The sequence below is a fragment of the Grampus griseus genome, assembly GCF_964374135.1.
Source record: "Grampus griseus genome assembly, chromosome: 10".
In the NCBI taxonomy this organism is placed as follows: domain Eukaryota; kingdom Metazoa; phylum Chordata; class Mammalia; order Artiodactyla; family Delphinidae; genus Grampus; species Grampus griseus.
In genome coordinates this window covers 25070804-25093253 of record NC_139004.1, presented here as the reverse complement: position 1 = coordinate 25093253, position 22450 = coordinate 25070804, and the positions used below count along the sequence as shown (strand labels likewise).

Sequence of the window (22450 nt, the reverse complement as noted above, 5' to 3'; positions counted from 1 at the left end):
CCATGTTCAGAGCTAAAACAGACAACCTGAAACCCTAGCTTTACATGATGCTGTGGGTAAAGTTGTATGAAGTCCTCTGAGAAACCTAAATGTTACTTGACTGCATCATAATCTATGATGTTTCTCTAGCCAACTACCAAAGCAATTTCATAGAATTATATTCATCATTTGAGAGGAAATACTGTGTTTCTTTGTCAATGGCACTAGTTAATTTTGGCTGTTTGTTAAAACACTTTTTCTTATCCTTCAAAGCTGATCAGAAATTTCCTGCATAAAACTAACTACATCCCTACCCAGAATTAGTGGTAAAGATGCAAGTTTTGGAGTCAGACAAATCTTGGTTTGAATTCTTAATATGCCTCTTATTATCCCAGTGGCCCCGGATTGGCCATACAATCCTTCTAAGCCTCATTGCCCTTATCTGGAAAACAGAGATAAAGGGACATAGCTCACAAGATGCTGTGAAGGTTAGAAACAAGGTGTATAACAGCTGTAGCATAATGCCCAGCTTACAGTAAGACCTCAATAAACATGCCAACACATTCAGCCAAGCTCTTTTTCAACAATTAAAATCATGTCAATTATATCTCAATTTTTTTTAAAAAAAATCTCTGGTTGCTTAATGGCATGTTACAACTGTCAGTAGAATATGAGAGCTTTCATTGTAAGTTTTTGTTTTTTTTTTTCAGGAATTAAGGACTGGGGACCAGAAGAAGGAAAACGAGAGGGAGGTGTATACCTTGGTCCTCGGGTCCTCCGACTGACTGAAATACAGGGAAGCCTGGTTGTCAGCCTGGATCCAGAAAGTGTAATTATTTGTCTCTGGGGCCACAAAGAACCCACTGAGCCGCACTCTGGAAAGCAGAGGAACACAGACAAAGAAGTGAGGGCAACCAAGTCCGGAATCACTGACCCAAAAAATGGTGCCCTTGGACCTTGTTTGTCTTTATGGCAATAAGGAGGAAACACCTGACTCTTGTGCCATGTATTTGGCCAAAGCCCTCTGGATGCAGCTTTTCCTGCGGTGCTTGCCTGGCTCAGTATCTCAGCCCATCTCTTTGCACTGGCACAACTCCCTGAGCAATCCTGTCGTCTTTGGGAAAGTCGTAGTCGCAGCGTAGGTTTGCCTGGAGGCTTAGCTGAGATCACCCACCTAACACAGCCAGTGCAGAGCCTGGTGCACGGTAGGAACTCAATCAATACTAAATATTATTCTCATTATTACAAATAAAGAGAGATCACCAATCAGAGTTTGTGTTGATTTGGTCTAGATACCAAGAATACCAAGAATCTTTTCTGATAATAGTTTTGAAAGTAACTATGTAAAGGTCCATCATTATCATAATTTTTCAATCAATAAATATTTCAGCTTCTTCATTTAAAAATTTTGAATTTTATAGAAACGAATGGCAGAAAGAATGGAAAGAGCTACTGTCTGGTTTGTGCCTCCTCAAAATGGCAATTAGACAGACATACCCTACAGGTCATACCAGACAGTCCAAATGTTCTTTTGTCTTTTGAGGTGGCCTGACTCTCCTTGACACTCCTGCACACACTGAATATAGCTGAAAGGTTTTCCTTTGAACACTACTGATGAGCCTCAAAAACTATGACAAAGACACAGTACTAGGTGCCACAAATTATATATATATATATATATATATATAGCCACTTTAAAACCATGTATACTGGTGGTTAGATATCTAATTAGTATGGCTTCCAAGACAATAGAAACTCTACTCTGTTCAGATTTCCTTCCCTACTTGGCTTTTCAATGTCTGAAATTCCCTGAACAGAGAACAAAACCTTCCATTTCACAACTGAATTGAAGTTTTAAATAGCCAAGGGACTTCTCTGGCAGTCCAGTGGTTAAGACTCCGTGCTCCCACTGCAGGGGGGCATGGGTTCAGTCCCTGACTGGGGAACTAAGATCCCTCATGCCGTGTCACATGGCCAAAAAGAATAAAGTTCAATAAAATGGCCAAATCCTTGAAAGAGGTCACAGGTTGGCTGGAATTCTCACTCAGGAGTCATGACCAACCTCTTTGAGAAGAGTTTCAAAAGGAGGAGAGATCCATCACACCTGAAGGAGTCAGTCACCTGAATCCACATCTTTAGAGTACACTGTGTCTCCACAATTCTCTAACTTTCTATATTTTTAAGCCCACATTAAAATATGAGAAATTTTGGCCACATCCTTGAAGAGATTAAAAAGACAGAACTAAACTAAGCAGGAAAAACTTTATCACACTGCAGTCACCACTATAGAAAACAACGTCTCCAGAGCCCACTGGAGTTTCCCCTGCTATTATACCAGCCATCTGGTTGACATTTGGCACTGGATAATTGTTCCCACAGAACTGTTGGCTGCCCAGCCTCTGCTCCCTCATGTGCCCAAAGGGCAAATTCTCGAGTCTTTCTTTAGTATCATCCAGATACTAGTTTCACCTCTTAACCACGTTCCTGCGGCAAGTTTTGCCCCGCTCTCTACCAAGCTTCCTAGACTATCCGGCTCAATGTTCTCAGGAATAGTCCTCCCCAAAACAGATTTCAAACTAAGCTGTAGAAAATACAAATTTTACCTATTGATCAAAATTTACTGTGTACCCATAAAGGGCCTGTGGTCCACGAGCATAACCAACACCAGCTGAGAACAGCGGTCAAACTTCGTTGCTGTTGAATTAGTAGATATTTTAAACTTCCCCATGGAAATCTCATTGCTTACTTACCTGTCTCCTAGCCTCACCTAGGCCAGTAGAGACACCTGTGATATGGACCCGCACTTTGCCAACAACATACCTGAAAGGTTGCCCTTCCTTTGACCAAAATCCAAACGGAGAGCTGGCATTAGGGACAATCTGCCATCTGTACCCAGGGGTGGCTTCTGTCAGGTCCAAGCCCTCAGCCGCGTCTCCAACTTCAAAGAGAAGCCCTCGATTGCCTGTAAGACACGTAAGCCTCATGAACATCAGAGGGCACTTCTCCCCCAAGCAGGGGAACTGCTTTACTACAGATTACAGAGTGAAGATGATCCAGGAACTATCTAGAAGGTGAGTTAACTGAGACACAGATGGAGTAGCCATGTGAGATGTTCTACAGATAATACAAATGTTCTAGAAAGTGGAAACTACTGCTTGATGTAGGATTTAAGTTCTTGGAAAGAGAGACTTGACAAGGAGCGGTAAGGGGAAATATTCTCAGAAAAGACGAAGGAGCTCTTTTTAATGCGAGTGTCTGGATATGAGAAAATGTAAAAGAGCAAATGAAGCCTCGTGAAGCCAGGACTGGACTTCAGTCTCTTTCAATATTCAGTTCAGCTTGGGAATTCTATTCCCTAAAACCCTGAGTCCCAGAAATTTGGCAATCCTTAAATTTTTCACAGGTCACAGCCTCAATTTGTAGCCATGGAGCAAATCACGTGACAGGCTGCTATTACATAACATTCTACATGATGTCGTACTTATTCATGTGTGTTTTATATTAAACAAACCCTCAGAGCGAAGGCATATGTGCGATCAATATTGGCTACTAATTGGGGTGAGGGTAAGAGCTCTGGAATCACACATGGGTGAGTTCAGAGTCCAGCTCTGCCACTTAGTCGATGTGTAGCTTTGAGCAAATTGCTTCATGCCTTCGTTTTCTCCTTCATCAAAATGGGGCCAATAGTAAACAGAGATACTGCACTAAAGACTAAGGGAGCTGAGTTATATGTCAATTATATCACAGTAAATCTGGGGAGAGAAATAAAGTCAGTTTGACAATTCTGAGAGGAAAAAGACTAAGGGAGTTTAATATATATACACAAAGAGCCTGAAATATAGTAAGTACTCAATAAAGGATAGCTAGAGTAATTATTATTTTAAACTATTATTGTTATTCCTTGTTAAATCCTAAGAAGGGAAAACAGATAAGGAATAAGCATAAAAATAAAAGCATATTTTAACATACTATTTGAGGTTTCTTAACCTCAGCAGTATTGATATTTGGGGCTGGATAACTCCGTTGTGAGGGCTGTCCGGTGCATTCCAGGATGTTTAGCAGCACTTCCACCCTCTACCCACTAGAGGGCAGTAGCACCACCATCCCAGGTGTAAGGACCAAACATTGCCAAGTGCCCCCTGCAGGCCATTGAGAACCACTGCAGTACAGGATCCTTTGTCCTTCTGTTACGGAACGCAAGTCCGTGTGCCCAACACAGTGAGGCCAAACAATACCAAAACCTCGGAGTTTGGAGCAGAGGAAGGTTTATTGCAGGGCCATGCAAGGAGAGGGGTGGCTCATGCCTTAAAAAAAAAAACCCAAACTCCCCGAAAGCCTTCAGCAAAGCCCTTTTATAGGAGAGGTGAGGGAGGGGCGCGGTTATCTGTTGCACACTACTTGGTGTCAGATCCTTTGTTCTTGAAGTCAGGTCATGGTCAAGTAACGATGTTCCCGTACATCTCTACCAAACAAATGTTATTCTCTGTTCTGACAAGAAAGGGCAAGGTCCCAAGGCTCAACCTTCTCCCTCCGAGGTCCAAGCCCAGGCTAGGAGGAGGGGGTCCCTTGGCGGGCTGGTTACCCTGCCCGGAAGGGTTCGTCCAGCACCCAGTGTGGGTCCTCCCACCAGTGCCGCAGCCCGGCTGACGAGGCAGGTCTCAGCTGGTGGCACCCTCAGGGCCAGATCCCCAGACCCCACCCAGCCATCACCACTGAGGGAGCCAGACGCCCAGGACCCGGCCGGCCCTCAGGCTCCTAAGGCTTCCCAAACGGGGGCTGAGGTCCCTCAGACTGGGACCCCTGGAGACTGCCACTGTCAGTAGGTCACAGAGGTGGGGAGAGGGGAGAGGTTCGCCACCGCCTCAAGGCCTGGGCTCGGCCAGCGCGCGGCCGAGGCGAGGGCTCTGGAGCCCTGCAGGACACAGCCCTAAGCCTGTCCCGGGGCCCCCCCAGCTCACCCACGGGCCCCCTCCAGCTCACCCACGGGCCCCAGAGAGAAGGCCGAGATCCGCCTCTCACCGCACTCTGTCCCACGGACCGCCACGAGTTCCGCCGCTGGCGGGGCCAGACCTCTCACTGCCTCGCACGCACTCAAGGTCTCGCACTAAGGGTCTCGCGATAATGGTCTCCTGCTAACAGCTGCGCGCCCGCCCCGCCCCATCACACTTCCATGGAAGAAATTTCAAAAGCGCTTCAGAAAGGACGTTATCAACCATCAAGAAAAGCTGTGTTCAGGAAATTCCTCTACCGCAACGCCAGTAGCTAGAGCAGGCGCCCTCCTTCCTGACTCTGGAAACGCATTCTCTCCATCACTTGCTTCATACAGTAGTTTTGTTTCCTTGCATGGGAGCCTTTCCTGAGTAAAAACCGCAGATCGGGGACCTGGAGAATTCCCAGCTAAAGCTTTGCATGTGTTTTCACACCCGAATGGCCTTTCTTTAGAAAGTTTTCTCCCCTGATGAGATTCAGGAGACGAGCTCCCTGCCTGTGGATTAACGGTGAAGACAGCCCTTGCGGGGCACATAGGGCTCCCAAGTGGTGGCCTGTGATTCAGGCTGCCCAGCACGCCAACTGCCCTTCGTCCCTAACTAAGCCCGAGCTCCTGTTCTAACGCTTTCCAGAAAAGTGCTCCCGCGGTGCACTTGCAATCTGCAGCCGTGGAGTAGAAGGTTTAAACAAACACAGAAGGACAGATGGAACCTGTCCCCTCGCCCCCTCCATTTCTGCCCACTTCAGGGGTAACCTGGTGGCCCCATCACAATACATCTCTACTTTTCAGAGTAGCAGACAGTGCCCACAGGGGAGAAGAAACAACATTTAAATATGCACCCCATTGCACCCCACCCTCTGCCTCGTCTAAAGCTGTCCTATGAACATAGAAGACATGGTCTGAAGCTCTGTCTTCTTAAATAGTAGGCAAGAGGGCAAGTGACCCAGAGGATGGAGGAGGCCGCTCAGGGGTTTCCACTGGTCACTATAGCAACGTCTTGATGGCAGTTAGGCTTCCTGGATCATGGTTTCCACTGAACCTCATTGGTCATTCAGCTGGCTGGGGCTAGGAGTGCAGGGCGTTGCCAAGCATCTGAGTAAAGCTAAGAGCCTCTCTGAAATGAAAGCTCTGACTCAGGACCCAGCTCAGGACCCAGGGCCCACTGAGCAGCCAGTCAGACAGCTGAGACCGACCACATATCATAGACCAGCCGTGGAGACTTCCTTACCTGCCTGAGGAGCGGAGAGTCTTGCACCTTTACCTGGAGATCTGGTGGTGCACTCAATCCTCCTGGGAGACACGTGTCTAATATCACACAGAATGCCTGAGGGGAACATTTAAATTAGATGCAGATGTCAATATCAGTGGAGATACAGATGTGGCGGGACAGAGGACCACACTGAGGTAGACAGGCAAAGGGCCAGAAGTGGAGAGTAGAGAGAAAGTTGTCACCTCAATGGAAGGAGGCAAGAAAGGGGGAGTGGCAGAGCAGTGGAACACAGGGCTGCTCAGAATAATCAGGAAGAAAGTGCCTTGCCATGTCGTTCACTGGAGATGAACTGAGCTGGGGAGAGGAATTGACAGGAGAGTGTGAGGACACTTTCCTGCATCCTTGGTGTCACCAACTATAGGAGCATCCCACTAGGCAGAACAAAAGGTTCTAGATGTGTTCTCCACAAAAGGGTTCGCTAAGGGGGCATTCCAGAAGAATCTGCATAGCAAAAGCCTGCCCACTCTTACTTATTCAGACAGAGCTAAGGGGAGGGAGAGGGGTCGCCTTTTAGAAGTAGACCTTTGTGAAGACGCAGCTGTACTTTTCCTTCTCTTCCCTCCGAAGATGGGGACACCTGAGGGACTTGCCCCTGAGTTGTGAGTGTGTCTGCAGCAGGACACCCTATTTCTGTTACATGTTTGCCAAGCTGCAGGACCAAAACACCCCCCAACCCCTGCAGCCTCAAACACAGGTCAAAGACCTCAGAACAGGATCCCATGATGAGTCGGAAGAGGCAAATATTGCTTCCCCCCATCCTTGCCAGGCCGTAAGAGATACATCATCTCCTATGGCATTTAAATCTATGAACTCTTTTCAGCCATTTCAACTTAGTTACCTGCAACGGTAACCTGGGCAGGATTGTCAAAGAAGTCCCCTGTAATTGTGATGTCTGTTCTTCCCCCAAGGCTCCCAGTTTCTGGAAACACAGATAGTATTTCTGCAAGAGGGGAAAAAAAAGTAAGCTTCCAAATATAAACCAGGATGTGAGCCAGATAATAATATAATCATAGAAGAGATCCATAATTTATTTCTTACTTTAACTTTCTAAGACCAGCAACAGTTGTAATTTTTTTCTAGTAATAGTCATTTAAAAGTGCATATAATAAAAAAAGGATTCACATATAACAATATGGATAATAATATATATTATACAGGATCAATATGTGAAAGGAATGGGAAATGCAGTCACTCATGCTATCAGCAAAAGTCCCTGCGTACCATGATGCTTTCTTAGGAACTCTGTCTCCTGACCTCAAGGACTCTGTTTACACATCACAGAACGGTCGGTTACACTTTATGGAGGAATCAACTCTGGATGCACCAGGCAAGGTCTCAATTTACCCATGAGTCTGCAATTTGCTCTAAGCAAAAGAATGAGTTACACTGTCATATGCCACAAATCCCCAAGAATTTAACTTTTTCTGATCCTTCCCCCTCCTATGATCAAACTCTGAGAGTTCTAAGTTTCGTCTCCGCAAGGGGAATGAGTAGTCGTGTTCTCTGATAAACTGAAGGTACAAAGAGGCTAATTATGCATGGTTACCGCTTCAAAATAAAACCAAGGGTCAAAATTCAGCTTTGACAGAGGTAGGCTACCTAGAGAGTGAATGGCATTGGCCCCATGACTTAGGAAATTTCTTGCACTTTTGGCAAAGGCAGACTCTGCTGCCTCTGGAATCTGCACTAACCTCGCAGACATTCTTTAAGTGGTTTTGGGACTGTATTCAAGCTGAGAATCTAGCACTCACATTTCGTAGCCAGCTTTCTACTACTGGACTGAGTTCACGATTTCATGCAAGTTTCCAGTTTTCAGATTCTTTTGGTATGAAGATTTACTCATCAGATAGGAATATGCAAACTTAGCATCTGTATCAGCAAGTCATAAATTGTTGAATGAATGCTCAGAGATGAGATGTTTAAAATAACTGCAAAGATGTGCTTTAGATTTTTCAGTGCCATCTCTTTTCTGTTACTTGTTTAGAACAAAAAACAAGGATGACTCCCCTTTCTTTTATTGTCTATATCCCTAGACTTTGTATAAAAATCTATGATCAAGCCTCTTTTAATATAGCAACTAAAGTGGACACTCACACAAGCAACCTATTCTCATACAAAACCAAAGGGCCATCCATGACTTCAGGGACGGCTTCAGGTGTTAATGGTCATAGAGAAATGGCCAGAAAGAAGGCACGGAGGGTCCAAGGTCCAGGGCCGAGTGAGGGGAGGGGTGAGAAATACACGATGAAGGGAAATGGTACCTGAATACGTCTGGTACAAGAAAAGGTCCTGCTTAGCACTGACCAGCCATGCATCCTTGTGTACCATTGACCTTCAAAAAGACAAAATTGTGTTTTGGATAAAAACTGCATCTGGGATTACATTTTTTTTGGCGGGGGGGATTACATTTTTTAAATTGATTGCCTGAAAGGAAAATCACTAACTTTAGTGATCTTTAAAGCTGTTCTGATACCAGCTCCCTTTGATGACTAGAGAATATCAATGGGGCAAAGTTTGTTTTCTGATCTAGAAAATTATATGGGAATAATAATACTTACTTTACAGAGTGTGACTAGCATTAAATGGAAAAATGAACGTGAAAGGACCTGGTATGGAGCTGGCCTGTGGAAGATACTCAATAGATACTGTTTTAGTCCTTCCTAAAAGAGAGACAGAGACAGAGAGAGACAAAGAGCAAATCTCTCTACTTTAGGCTGTGTCACTATCTTCACAATGAAATTAATATCTGCTAGACAATGCCCTTTTCAGGAAAACACTGACAAAGTACATAGTGTCAGAACGTGAGGCAAGCAGAAATCCAGAATCCTAATAGATCTCTCCAAAGCACTATGAAATTTGGACACTTCCCATCTTGAAGAAGGCATTTCCTGGAATGATACAAAGCATTTTATGGAACTGTACTGTTTTAAATTTCCAGTATTATGAAATTATTTAAGAAGTAATTCCCCAAATTCTGTACCATTATCACACTGAAACATTTACATTGCTTCAGGACGAGTGCATAGGACACAATTATATTCACCCAGGTAAAAACAAAAAATCAAGTGGGTATGTGGGGTTTTATGACACTACTCTATTTGGGTACGTTTAAAATTTTCCATTATAAAAGGTTAAAGAAGCTAAGCAAGACAAAAGAGTAGATAGTGTAAGATAAAGATAAATCTGCTTCCTCCCAGTTACTTACTTTCCTTTGTTAAATACTGAGAAACTAACATTCTGGGAGCCTGTAACGAAAAGAAACAGACATTAATACAGGAATCTGCACGAACTGCCTGGACCAGGTCACTGCTACCATAAACCCAAGGACTCTGGCGATCACCAAGGTACCACCCACACCTTAATCTCTTTAACAGTGCCCAAAATAAACACGTTCCAGACTCACACCATCAGCGATGGTGACTTCTAACCACAAAAGGATAAATGTAGAAGCACAGAGCAGGGAAGAGCAGGCTTGGAGTTACACCAAGCATGACAAATCCTGCCCCACTGGTTACTAGGTTCAACTTTCTCACCTGTAAAGCAAAAACAATTCCACCAGCCTCCAGGCTTATACATGAGGATTACTTTAGTTTATATTTAAGTTGCTTCATATAGTGTCTCTCAGGGAGTTCTCAGCAAATGGCAGTTATCATTATCATCCTCAGGAGAACCAATTCTTTTTTTTTTTCATCTTTATTGGAGTATAATTGCTTTACAATGTTGTGTTAGCTTCTGCTGTATAACAAAGTGAATCAGCTATATGCATACATATATCCCCATATCCCCTCCCACTTGAGCCTCCCTCCCACCCTCCATATCCCACACCTCTAGGTCATCACAAAGCATTGAGCTGATCTCCCTGTGCTATGCAGCAGCTTCCCACTAGCTATTTATTTTACATTTGGTAGTGTATATATGTCCATGCTACTCTCTCACTTTGTCCCATCTTCCGCTTCACCCCTGTGTCCTCAAGTCCGTTCTCTACATCTGTGTCTTTATTCCTGCCCTGCCACTAGGTTCACCAGTACCGTCTTTTTTAGATTACATATACATGCGTTAGCATACGGCATTTGTTTTTCTCTTTCTTAACTTACTTCACTCTGTATGACAGACTCTAGGTCCATTCACCTCACTACAAATAACTCAATTTCATTCATTTTTATGGCTGAGTAATGTTCCGTTGTATATATGTGCCACATCTTCTTTATCCATTCGTCTGTTGATGGGCATTTAGGTTGCTTCCATGTCCTGGCTATTGTAAACAGAGCTGCAATGAACATTGTGGTACATGACTCTTTTTGAATTATGGTTTTCTCAGGGTATATGCCCAGTAGTGGGATTGCTGGGTCATATGGTAGTTCTATTTTTAGTTTTTTAAGGAACCTCCGTACTGTTCTCCATAGTATCAATTTACATTCCCACCAACAGTGCAGGAGGGTTCCCTTTTAGGAGAACCAATTCTTAAAATCGTTTTTTTCCAACACGGAGAAAAACTTTAAAATTCTGTTACTTCTCACACAGACCAATGTAGTTGCCTTCCACACGGCACTGCAGAGTCCCAAGACCATGGTCTTCCTGAATAGGATAGCTAGGGAAAGAACCGAAAAAGGTAAGAGGTAAGAATCACCAGGCAATTCAGTTCAGAAGCTCTGGCTCTTAGCCAGGAAAGAAAATAAATAAATAAAATAAAATAAAATGTAAAATAAAATAAAACAAAACAAAATAAAATAAAACACAACTGTAACTAGAGTTATCATCAATACCAGTCAAACACACAAAATTTTGTCTACTCCTAATCTCCACTGGGTCCTTTCTTTCCAAAATCTATTTTATACAAGGACAGCAAGATCCTTATCCCCCCAAAAAAGTCTATTAGCAAATGTGAACTGAAACAGGACAATTCCGAGCAAATGTTAAGAAACCACATTATAGAATTTGGCTCTACTAAACGCTAGTCCTGAAAGCTAAGCCATAGGGTATAGAAGGTTAATCCACTCAGTCCGGAGGGAAGTGAAAATCCAGCAAAATGTTGGTTATCTGAACTACAAGCACATAGACACTCATTTTCTAAATGTTCCTTGTAATAAATAAATAACTGAATATTGAAAAGCTAGTTGTTTTCTCTCTGGCTAGTCGTTACAGTATAGTGGTTAAGAGGATGAACTTTGGAGGCTAGTTAGTGGGCCCAGGTTGAAACCCGAGCTCTGCCACTTGCTCCTTGTGAGACATTGGACAAGTTACTTAACCTCTCTGTGCCTTGGTTTCCTCATCCGTAAAGTGAGACTAATAACCGTATGTACTCACAAGGTTATTATCTGCCTTAAATGAGACACCGTTGGTGCAGTAAGCACTTAGTAAGTATCAGCTATTTGTTTTCAAGAAAGCTTTCAGAACCCACTTCAAGTTGCATTGTGAATCAATTACTGTGTCTTTTCTAGGGAGTCTAAAGATGAGGCAGTCAACAGTTATGGATGATTTATATTAAAAATAGATGTGTGTGTGTGTGTGTGTGTGTGTGTGTGTGTGTGCGCTATGCCCATGTGGGAGAACCTAAAAGCATACATGCTGGCAAGAAAGGCACTCACCGGCATCCTGTCTGTCTGTTTACAAGAGAACAAGGAGTGACCCATTTGTCTCCCTGAGCTTCCAACATCAATGGGCTGGATACAAAATAGAAACAACAGACACAAGTCAAGAGTGAATGCTCTCAACAAACATTCTTGGAAAAACCCAGAGGAAACACTGTTATGGACATTCATCTCTGAACTTATGGGGCATTAATGCAGGTGACTGGGGACTGTCCCCCAAGGAGATGCTAAATCAGACCCTCAGCCCAAGAGCAGGGTGCACAGCATTGGTCTGTGGCCCACACTTTCACACCACAGAGGGAGCACTTCCCCTTTCCTGAAAAATCTTCATCATCTCCTTGGCTATACTGGGTTCACACAGAGCCACGGAGGAGTTTGTGTCTTTGTTCCCCCTTGCAAAGGCTGTATCCCAGACCAAGGCTGTGACGGGACCAAGTCCCGGGAGGGCTTCAGTCCTCCACAGGAAGAGTAATTTCCGTTCAAGACAAGTTGACCATTACAGTAAGTCCCTTACATACGAATGAGTTCCTTTCCAAGGGCGCATCCGTAAGTCCAATTTGTTCTTAAATTCAACAAAGTTAGCCTAGGTACCCAACTAACACAATCAGCTGTATAGTACTGTACTATAATAGGTTTATAATACTTTTCACACAAATAATACATAAAAAACAAACACAAAAAATAAAGAAAATGTTTTTAATCTTACAATACAGTACCTTGAAAAGTACAGTAGTCTAGTACAACAGCTGGCATACAGGGGCTGGCGTCGAGTGAACAGGCAAGAAGAGTTATGGACTGGAGGAAGGAGAGGAGGTGGGAGATGGTAGAGCTGAAGGGTCATCAGCAATAGGAGATGGAGGGCAAGCTGCAATTTCACTCATGCCTGACGCTGATGGCACAGGGTCTGGTTCCTTGCTAGAACCAGATGCACGTTCACATCTTTGAAAGTTCACAACTTGCAGGTTCATATGTAGGGGATTTACTGTATTTATTTTTTTTTTTTTGGCTTCACCATGTGGCTTACAGGATCTTAGTTCCCCATCCAGGGATCCAACCAGGGCCACAGCAGTGAAAGTGCTAAGTCCTAACAACTGGACCACCGGGGAATACCCTGGCCATTATTTTATGCCAGAAATGTATATCCTGAAAGTTGGCCAAATCATGTTCTTTTCAACCAGAACAGAATCAAAGGTTTGGAGCAGAACATGACGATACCCCCATTCTGTCCAAGGGGTGGAGGAAATATTAGACACAGAATGTAGCATCTCTCAACAGAGCATCTAATGAAGTTGTGGTCCTTCTACCCTATAAATCCTCATTATAATTGCTTCATACGTTGAGTAACCACAATTCCTTCCCACAAACACCTCAGCTTCAACACTTTCCATCCTGTCCCCCCCTTTCCCTGGCAAGGATGATTTACTAGTACCACTTTGCACTTTAAAAGTCTCCAATGAAAAAAGTCATGTTGGCATCCTAATCATTCCCAGAAAACATTAAAAACTCAATGGCTTTCACAAATAACATATGATGTCACTCATATGTGGAATCTAAAATATGACACAAGTGAACTTATCTACGAAACAGAAACAGACTCACAGACATAAAGAACAGACTTGTGGTTGCCAAAGGGGAGGAGAGGTAGGAGAGGGAAGGATTGGGAGTTTGGGATTAGCAGAATCACTTTGCTGAACAGCAGAAATTAACACAATATTGTAAATCAACTATACTTCAATAAAATAAATCTTAAAAATAACTCAGTGGCTTTCAGTACCTCTTCCACATTTTCCTCTGATCACACCAACAGAAATTCTATATACACAAATGTATAACAAACAAGGATGTTATAGTGGTGTTTTGAGTTCACACATTGTTATAAAGAATTTATTTCAGCCTGAGAAACAAGAGGGAGAAGGGGAAGAATCAAGAAAGAAAATTCACAGATGCAATTACAGTACAACTCACACTGCGCCCAGAGTGACTAGTTTTCAGTAAATAAATGGACCAACTTAATCGACCAGTCGCAATTACATTAACCAAGTTTGTTGAAGCCCAGCTCACGAGGGACTGTAAACTGCAAAGAGGAAAAGAGGAATTCCATGCCAGCTGCTTACAATTTATCGTTATCGGGGAAGCTGGTCTCAGGACTCAATCCAGCATATCTGTAACTAGTTGAACACAGAAACAAGCACACGCTTACCTATGAATGTACTCGGCATCAAAATCAAAGGTTTCCGACCTTCCGGTGATAATCCAGCCATACACATGTATAAGGTTTCCTGTTTGAAAAAGATTTTTTTCAATTAATCTACTTAGCTCAAACTCTAAATATATGACGTAAACTGTATTTCTCTTTTGTTACCTCTACTCAAAATGGCCAAGCCAGTCATGACTCAGAATATTAATACATTTTTATAAACTGTACAACAGGAAAGGATCACCAAGTATAATCCATTCATCGATATTAAATATCAAAGAGGCAAAAATAATGAGTCATTGCCACTGTGGACTTATTCATGTATGTATGGAGCACTGAAGGAATATCAGGGCTTCTTCACAGTCCCAGGAAGGGAGGCAGGGAGGGGCCCATTTAAACACACTGCCTTGTTCCACTCTCTTGGCCGTGTGTAGACCATCCACCCACATGGGATTTAAAAATAATCTTCTTTGGGGGTGCTCCATGCTTCATGAGACTTTCCTCTGGACACATACGATAAGAGGAAGCTCGTATCACACAATCTGGAGAGATATTCAAAGATACTAAACTTCTTTCTGTATCTCAGAGTACAAAAGATGAATGTCATGGATGAATCAAACGGACAGGAAGTCAGAAAGAAGGGCACGAGAGAGCAGCAGAGTTATGGCTTAAAGGATGGGCTACTGCACGTGCAATTAATTCAACAAATATGCTCGTGTTCAAAGATCAGGCAAAATGGGGATCCAAAGACGGTTGGCGTCTGCCTTGTCCACTGATAAATGGATGACTTCCACTGCTGGGTCTCCTCTATGCAACGTGTAGGGATTCCCATTGGGTAGCAAGTTTTTCCTTGATACTCACCTCTTTTGAGTTCATAAAAATGGGGGTGCAGGCATCAACAATGCCCTTTCGTCAAGGGGAACTCTCAGCATTACCCCCACCTTCTCTGCTCAGAGGATCTGCGAAAGAAATCTAGAGTACCCCCTTCTCAGAAAGAGTTTGGGGCCCATACCTGATGCTGCATGAGTTGCTTTCCTCCAGAGTGGAAAAACACCTAAATTCAGTTCCACGGAAGTGCACAAAGCAAGGTTTTAAGCAAACACACCAGAGCAAGTTAAAGTTCACCACTCAACCCCACAACGTGGAAGTGGGTGCCTTCCAGATAATGACGGAATTTAACCATCAAGGCTGTACTCTTCCAGCATCACAACACTGAGAGGTAAGAGAGGTGTTGGTTAATGAGGCAAAACCTCACAAATAGAAGAGAAGAGGGCATCTTTGGGGCTCATGAGGTCCCTGAATTCAGAGGACTTTGGGTCTCTTCACGGCTACACTTCAGGCCACGAAAGAACATGAGCAAGAAGTAATGCTTCCCTACATACTGTGCATGTGTTTTATTAATAGGAAGTGACTTTGATCTGCAGTCATTGGATGACTGGCCCTAAGACAGTGGAAACCTTCCAGGAAGTATGGCGGACCCTTGACCAGAGAGCGGGTAGAAAGAGAGGAAATTCAGTGACTTAGACAAAGGTTGTGGAACTGGCAGAAGCCCAGAGTCTGAAGGTCTCGGCTACTGTTGCCAGCCAGCAAAGTAATTCTTCATTTTACTAGGGCTAACCGATGGACTTCCTGGCTTTGGCAGGCATGATTTCTATAACTGATGGGCACAATTTTACAAACAAATAACGGGTTATAGAAACTAGGAATTCCTGGGAGTTTTTGTTTTGTTTCTCAACAAAGAAGCCCAACAAACAGCAGCTGACAAATGGCTAAGCCAGACCGTGTGCTGGGCGGGGAGGGGGGACCCCCGCGTCACAGTGGAGGCCTGTTAACCGCATATGGGAATTCAGTGGCTCACAAAACAGCTCTCCTGTCTCTGCCACCTCCCCCATTTCCCTGCCTGCTACTCTGGGCAGGCTTCCCAAAGGAGGTGAGACTAATCGTCTGGCAAGAGATTTCAAAGATGCAGCCGTTTGGATCCTGCCCGAGGGATCACTCCAACCAGCGCAGCCACCAATCGTTCTCCCCGAAGGTGGAGGAGACAGTGTGCAGAACTCAAACTGGGCGGGAGAAAGGGGCTTGACAGATCTGGGCGCCAGCTGATGCCCCATGTCACACCTCTCACGGCGGGCTTTCCTCCACAACCCTCACCCTCACAAGGTTTCTGCCATCCGAACGGGAGTTTTCTAACAACACCAGAGCAGTGGGGGGGACAAAATGACGGCGTGTGACTTTCACAGACCACAGCTCTTTTTAATAAAACATGATCACGTCTTGATTATTCAGATGAATGGAAAGGAACAGATCTGGGAATAACAGGCCTTAATAAGACAAGGCCGAATTCATATTCTTCAGGATGTAATTTAAATACACACATACATCATCTGTGTCTATACACACACACACACACCAAAAGTACAGACACTTTTCAGTGACTCAGAGATTCATTTTGACATTCTTGAACCGTTCGAAACAACTAGATCAGTTTATGCATTGAGATGCAACCACATGGAAAAACTGAGCAACTTGTATTCCCATACTTATACCATCTGGAAACCCTGAACAAATAAAACCTGAAAGTGATGTAGGAATTTGTCAAGAATCAGACGGCAAATTATATGTGATCCCAGCTCTGTTTACTACTTAGTTTTAAGGCGGGCTTGGCAGGTCCTGAACCTGTTTCTTAGTTGCAACTCCTTTTTTTTACAACCACCCTCCCAGCGTTCTCTCTCTTCTTTTCTAGCCTCCTAGTCTCTGCATGTAAGTGTGCTCTCTAACTCATAAACCCCCAGGATCAGGACCAGGGTTAATGGCCTTCCAAGTGGTACCCAACTTGGCTCAACACAAAATAAAATGTAAGGTATATGGGCCCACTCTGGATTCTGACTGTCTGTGTTCAAATCTCAGCTGTACCACTCATTACGACTTTAGGCAAATAACTTAACCTTTCGGTACCTCATTTCCTCACCTCCAAAATGGAAATAATAATAGTTCCTATATCATCAGGTGTTGTGAAAATCTAATGAGATAATATAATAATAAAGCTTAGAACAGAACCTGACTCCCAGGAAGGGTCAATAAAGGTTTTTTATTATGTGGATGATTATAAAGTTAGGAGTGATGATGGTGTCTATATTCTCCAGCAACATCTGGTTTGATTTTGCTGGCCTCTTTTTCTTTTCATGTTAAGGTTCCTTTGGTTATCAGTGAAGTAATAGAGCAAAAGTGCCCAGAGGTGAAACCAAACCAGGTGAAAAATAAACCAGAGGTTGACACTTATTCTCAAAACAGCATCAGAGAAGCGGTTAAAATTTCCTATTTATAGAAACCATCCACCTGGGTAGAAGAGTTTGCAATAAGCTTCTGCAAAGGGATTTCTATTTATTGCTATCTTAATAGGAGATTCCTTACCTGGCACTCCACTTGGTGGATTAACTTGGTAAACGATGGGTGTCTGTGCCCTGGAAAACTGTTTAGAAAATGTTATCACAGTGAGCATTTCATTAGAACATCACAGCCACACACACAGGAAGCCTAAGTCATTCCGCACAGAGCGTTCATCTAAGGCAGCAAGTGTCTGCACCTCCTCAAATCACCTTACATCTATCTCCTTTCATCTTCAAGATATTTCTGTGAAGCAGAGATAACAGACATTGTTATAGTTCTTCCATAGATGAGGTCAAGGGAATCTGATCAAGGTCATATGTCTTCCCTGCACCATATCCCTCACACCTGGGCAAGTCTGTTTCTACTTACTCACCTGCCATACCAGGAACATGTTTTACCAAAGGAAAGGTAGGCAGGCCATGCTTTAAAATACCAACCTTTTAATTCCATTATTGCAACTTGATATCTTGGGGTCTTGAAGGTTTTTTTTAATTTTTCTAGACAATAGTTTGCTTATTTAGATAAAAAGGATTGCAAATTAAATTATTATCAGCCAGCACCTTGGTAGGGATTAGCAAGCTACAAAAAATTGGAAGTTGGAGAGATACACAAGGGAAGTTTGTTTGGGAAAATGGAAGGTGCCTGTTGGGAGGAAAATGATTCAAAGGATGCAAGGAATGAGAGGCAACATGACTCTCCAAGGAGAAAACCAGCATTGATTGGAGAGGCAGGAGCCTGGAGAAGCCTGGTCCTGGCACTCAAGTCATCCTATGATGCCCTCACCCCCTGAAGCACATCAACTGCTAACTATAAGCTCCAGAAAGGCAGGGGCAACGCCTGGCTGAGTCATCGGTTGTATCCCTGGGCACAGCCTGGTATGTAAAAGACATTCACATTTTTGTGAATGAATGGAGTGGCCCCATCTGAGATGACTGATACACTGCCTGGAAGCAGAGGAGAGAAGGAGACAATTCCGGGAACTCCATCTCACCTATAGGCCTCTGGGTTAGTTCCAGATTAGAGCATTTCACAGTCAGGGCCGGCATGAAAAAAGAGAATCGTAAGGATGGACTGACCTGGCCAAGGTTTGAGCCATGGCCTAATGACTCACCCAGGAAGAGACCTGGTCTCCCCTTCCTGCTACCTTCACCCCCATCCTACTCTAGACGCCTAGACCACCTTCACTCCCCTAACCTACTGTACCTCCCATTTGCAAAACAAAGACAGCAAATTGTTTTGCTTGGTCTGCTTCCAGCACCCCAGGAGTCCACCTTCCCAGGGAGAAAAGCAATAAAGAATAACTCTGGTGTTAATCAACAACCTTCATCAGACATGGACAATCAACAGACATTTTCACAAAGCTGATGCTGGCTGGGCAAGTGCAGGTTTTATGTATCGATTCACATGGCTGTACAGTCTGTCATCAAGGCTTGTTTCCTCCCTTCCTAACAGAAAGGGTTAGAAAAGAGTTCACAGAAAATATGTACAGTTAGGAGGTCAAAATAAGAATGCTGTGACCTCACAGTTTGGGAGCTGGCTCTGATCTCACTGAAGGATAAAGATTAATGCAACTCCACACACACCTGCCAAACGTACACTACACCCCTCCCAGCCTCCTCCTGCACCCAGACCTTCAACTCCCACTGGGACGCCCTTCATACCATTGTCATTCCCACTGGAACTTTATCATAGGAGCTTCATGATACAGAGCAGTGGTTACTGCCCACCTTCCAGATGTTAGAAACTGAGGCAGACAGAACAACTGAATCCAAACCACATAAGGAAACACACCTCTCGATTTCCAATTTAAAATACAAGGTCTAAAATACCATATGCTAACACATGTACATTTGGAATCTAAAAAAAAATGGATTTGAAGAACCTAGGGGCAGGACAGGAATAAAGACGCAGATGTAGAGAATGGACTTGAGGACACGGGGAGGGGGAAGGGTAAGCTGGGACGAAGTGAGAGAGTGGAATGGACATTTATACACTACCAAACGTAAAATAGATAGCTAGTGGGAAGCAGCCACGTAGCACAGGGAGATCAGCTCGGTGTTTTGTGACCACCTAGAGGGGTGGGATAGGGAGGGTGGGAGGGAGATGCAAGAGGGAGGAGATATGGGGATATATGTACATGTATAGCTGATTCACTCTGTTATACAGCAGAAACTAACCCACCATTGTAAAGTAATTATACTCCAATAAAGATGTTAAAAAAAAAAAATTCCAGGTCTATCCTTCAGGCTGAGAGCCTTCCACCAGAAGTGCAGGGGAAATAAGGCGACTCCTGCATCACTCCCTCCCAGGTCCTCAGAGAGTGGCAGGGCAGGCTCAGAGTGAAACCTCAAAAAAGGCTTCACTTGTGAATCTCTCTGAGCTGACACAATATAAAATGGCACTTTTCTAAGAGAAACAGGTCTCTGGTCACCCACGAAGCTAGAGACATGACAAAGTGAAAAATTAACGAGCTTCCAAATCCAGCTTCCTGCATGCTGATCCCTGAGCCCGAATGGGGTCGGCAGCAGCAAGGTGGGGGGAGCAGAAAAGCAGAGGATGAGAATGATAAAGCCGCAGCTACCAGCTGCTTGATAAACCTTCTGTGAGTTGTTCAAACTTGTCAGTGCCTGCAGCAGGCTCTTTGGAGTGGACTGGAGAGGTGGAATTAATTTTTAATACATGTGGTTCCCCCAGCCCCAGTCCCCAAACAAAGAGAGACACTGGGTTTCCTTCAGCTCAGAATGCCTCTCATTAACTGCATCCCCTGGTGATTTTTCATCAATTCACCAAGCTAGTGGAACCACCGGAGGACTTGCTTTCTTTTATGTGCAATTTTAGGAAGTGTTTCTCTTCTTTCCCCTCTCTCTCCTTACCGGTCTTTTAATAAGTAGGAAAACTATTATCTGGGGTGAAAGGACATCAAAACCAAAAACAGCACAGTGATTAAGGACCATGCTCAGCCGTCTCTCTTCTGTTTTATTCACTGATACAATGTAGGGGTGCTGGTGTGGGTCTTAACAAAAAAGAATTTTTTTTTCTTTCTGCCGCATACGTGCAAAAGCAAAATTCTGGAAAACAAGATTCTCTTGGAGTAAGAAACAAGTTGTTAAATGTGAATTGATGGCAAATTCCAAATTCTAAAGATGAATTGCCTATGTAAAATGTGGATCGTATGAGAGATGAATTTAGAAGATGAAGTCTTGTTGTAAAGGAGCATTGATTAATAACTAAATTGTGTTATTAGGAACTGCTCTTAAACAGAGGCTCCCTGGGGCAAGTACAACCCTGCCAAACTGCTGCATTTTATGGAAAGTCTAGAACCTATGCTTTCAGAGAGATTTTAGTGTAAAACCAATCTGAAATGGACAGTAGACTCAACAAGATAAAACAAAGCCCCAACATAAAATTAATGCATCTAGAAGCTCTAAAATAATCAGGCATCGACTCATAAACTCTCTCTGCTTGCTTTTTGCTCTCTCTGAGCTTGAAGGAGAATTCCAACAGTACATGCCCTTTCGGTCTAGGGTTGAAAGAAGCAGCAGAAATCAACCGTTAAGCAGAGAGGAAGGCGGAACTTGTGTCCCTGAGTCCCTTCACCATTCTTACACTCCAGATGATCTCAGCTGTATAATGAAACACTGATGCACAATGGTAATCTATCTCCTCTATGGGCTTCAGTATAAGTGAGGATTTAGATGCAGGTTCCAATCCTGGTTCTGCAATTTACAAACTAGATGACATGGACAAATTATTTAATCTCCCTGAGCCCCAAGTTGCTCATCCGTAAAAGCAGGATAATAAAAAGCTACCCCATAGGGCTTCCCTGATGGCGCAGTGGTTGAGAGTCCGCCTGCCGATGCAGGGGACATGGGTTCGTGCCCTGGTCCGGGAAGATCCCACATGCCGCGGAGCGGCTGGGCCCGTGAGCCATGGTCGCTGAGCCTGCGCGTCTGGAGCCTGTGCTCCGCAACGGGAGAGGCCACAACAGTGAGAGGCCCACGTAATGCAAAAAAAAAAAAAAAAAAAAAGCTACCCCATAAAATTGCTGTAAGCATTAAATGAATGTGCATAAAGCACTTAGTGAGAGCCTGACATACACGTGCTCAATACTTACCTTCTTAAGATAGTCTCAGAAACTCCCTAACTATCATCCACCTGTTCTCTCATCCTGGCAAAAAAGAAAGACTCCCCAGCTGATTTATAATTTTCTTGTCGATAGCGCAAGCACACTCTCAGACCAGGCAAACACACATTCCTCCGTGCTTGGTACCCACCTTGAAAGTGCAGCTGTCTCGCGGTCCTGAACTTGGGCTGCCTACGACCTGTCCCCCAGCCTGCACTTCCAGGTAATAGAGACCTTCATGTGCTTCGGACAGCAGAGATCTGAGGGCAGAACGTGGCAATCCTTGTGAATCAATCAAATTGCCAAAGCCGGCAGCCCCACTTGACCATTTCAAATTTCCCCCCTGCACCTGTGAAACAGAGCTAACCCAGGAGTCCTGTATTTCACCTTTCACCTCCTCTGTCCACTCATCCAATAGACCTTAAACATCAGATCCTTCAGCAAAAGAAGTTATGAAGTTTTCATTGAAAGTACCAAAAAATTTTTTTAAATTTTGTCCTGTTTCTCAGCCTCATAGTTTCTCAGGACTTTACGAGTTGGAGGGGACACTGATAGATAATCTATACCAGTTTCCATTTAAAAAATAACAAGTTCCATATAGATTAAGAGACCTGGGTATGCAAACACCACAGTTTAAGGGCAAAGGAGGATCTGAATCCTAGGCTCTTCCTAATAAAAGGCACTGATTTTATATGTTGCCAAAAATTCTTGACTTAATAATTACCCCAGCAGCCCATAAACACCTCACATATCCATAAAGAGAGCCCTAGACCTTCTCTCCTCTTTTCAAGAGGATCACAGTGATTTCTTTGCCTCTTCGAGGCTGCCATTCAATCTGAATTCTGAGAGGGGGAATATGATGAATAAGGAGTTAGATTTTAGATGTGCCTCCCCTCCAAAACTTCTCCTTAAATCT

The 22450-nt window shown here is 43.8% G+C and overlaps 1 protein-coding gene across 2 annotated transcripts in view; it reads right to left on the bottom strand.

Moving 5' to 3' along the window:
- The window catches only part of PKHD1 (PKHD1 ciliary IPT domain containing fibrocystin/polyductin), a gene marked incomplete at both ends in the record, with an annotated part of 425783 nt that overhangs the window by 398897 nt on the left and 4436 nt on the right, over positions 1-22450 (bottom strand). For both annotated transcript variants that reach the window (XM_082663569.1, XM_082663570.1), the window contains 11 exons: positions 740-854; positions 2800-2941; positions 6198-6293; positions 7078-7179; positions 8501-8571; positions 9445-9484; positions 10763-10827; positions 11825-11899; positions 14028-14106; positions 17436-17493; positions 21686-21794. In XM_082663569.1, the coding sequence (XP_082519695.1) occupies positions 740-854; positions 2800-2941; positions 6198-6293; positions 7078-7179; positions 8501-8571; positions 9445-9484; positions 10763-10827; positions 11825-11899; positions 14028-14106; positions 17436-17493; positions 21686-21794 (952 nt within the window). The remainder of the gene's footprint in view (positions 1-739; positions 855-2799; positions 2942-6197; positions 6294-7077; positions 7180-8500; positions 8572-9444; positions 9485-10762; positions 10828-11824; positions 11900-14027; positions 14107-17435; positions 17494-21685; positions 21795-22450) is intronic.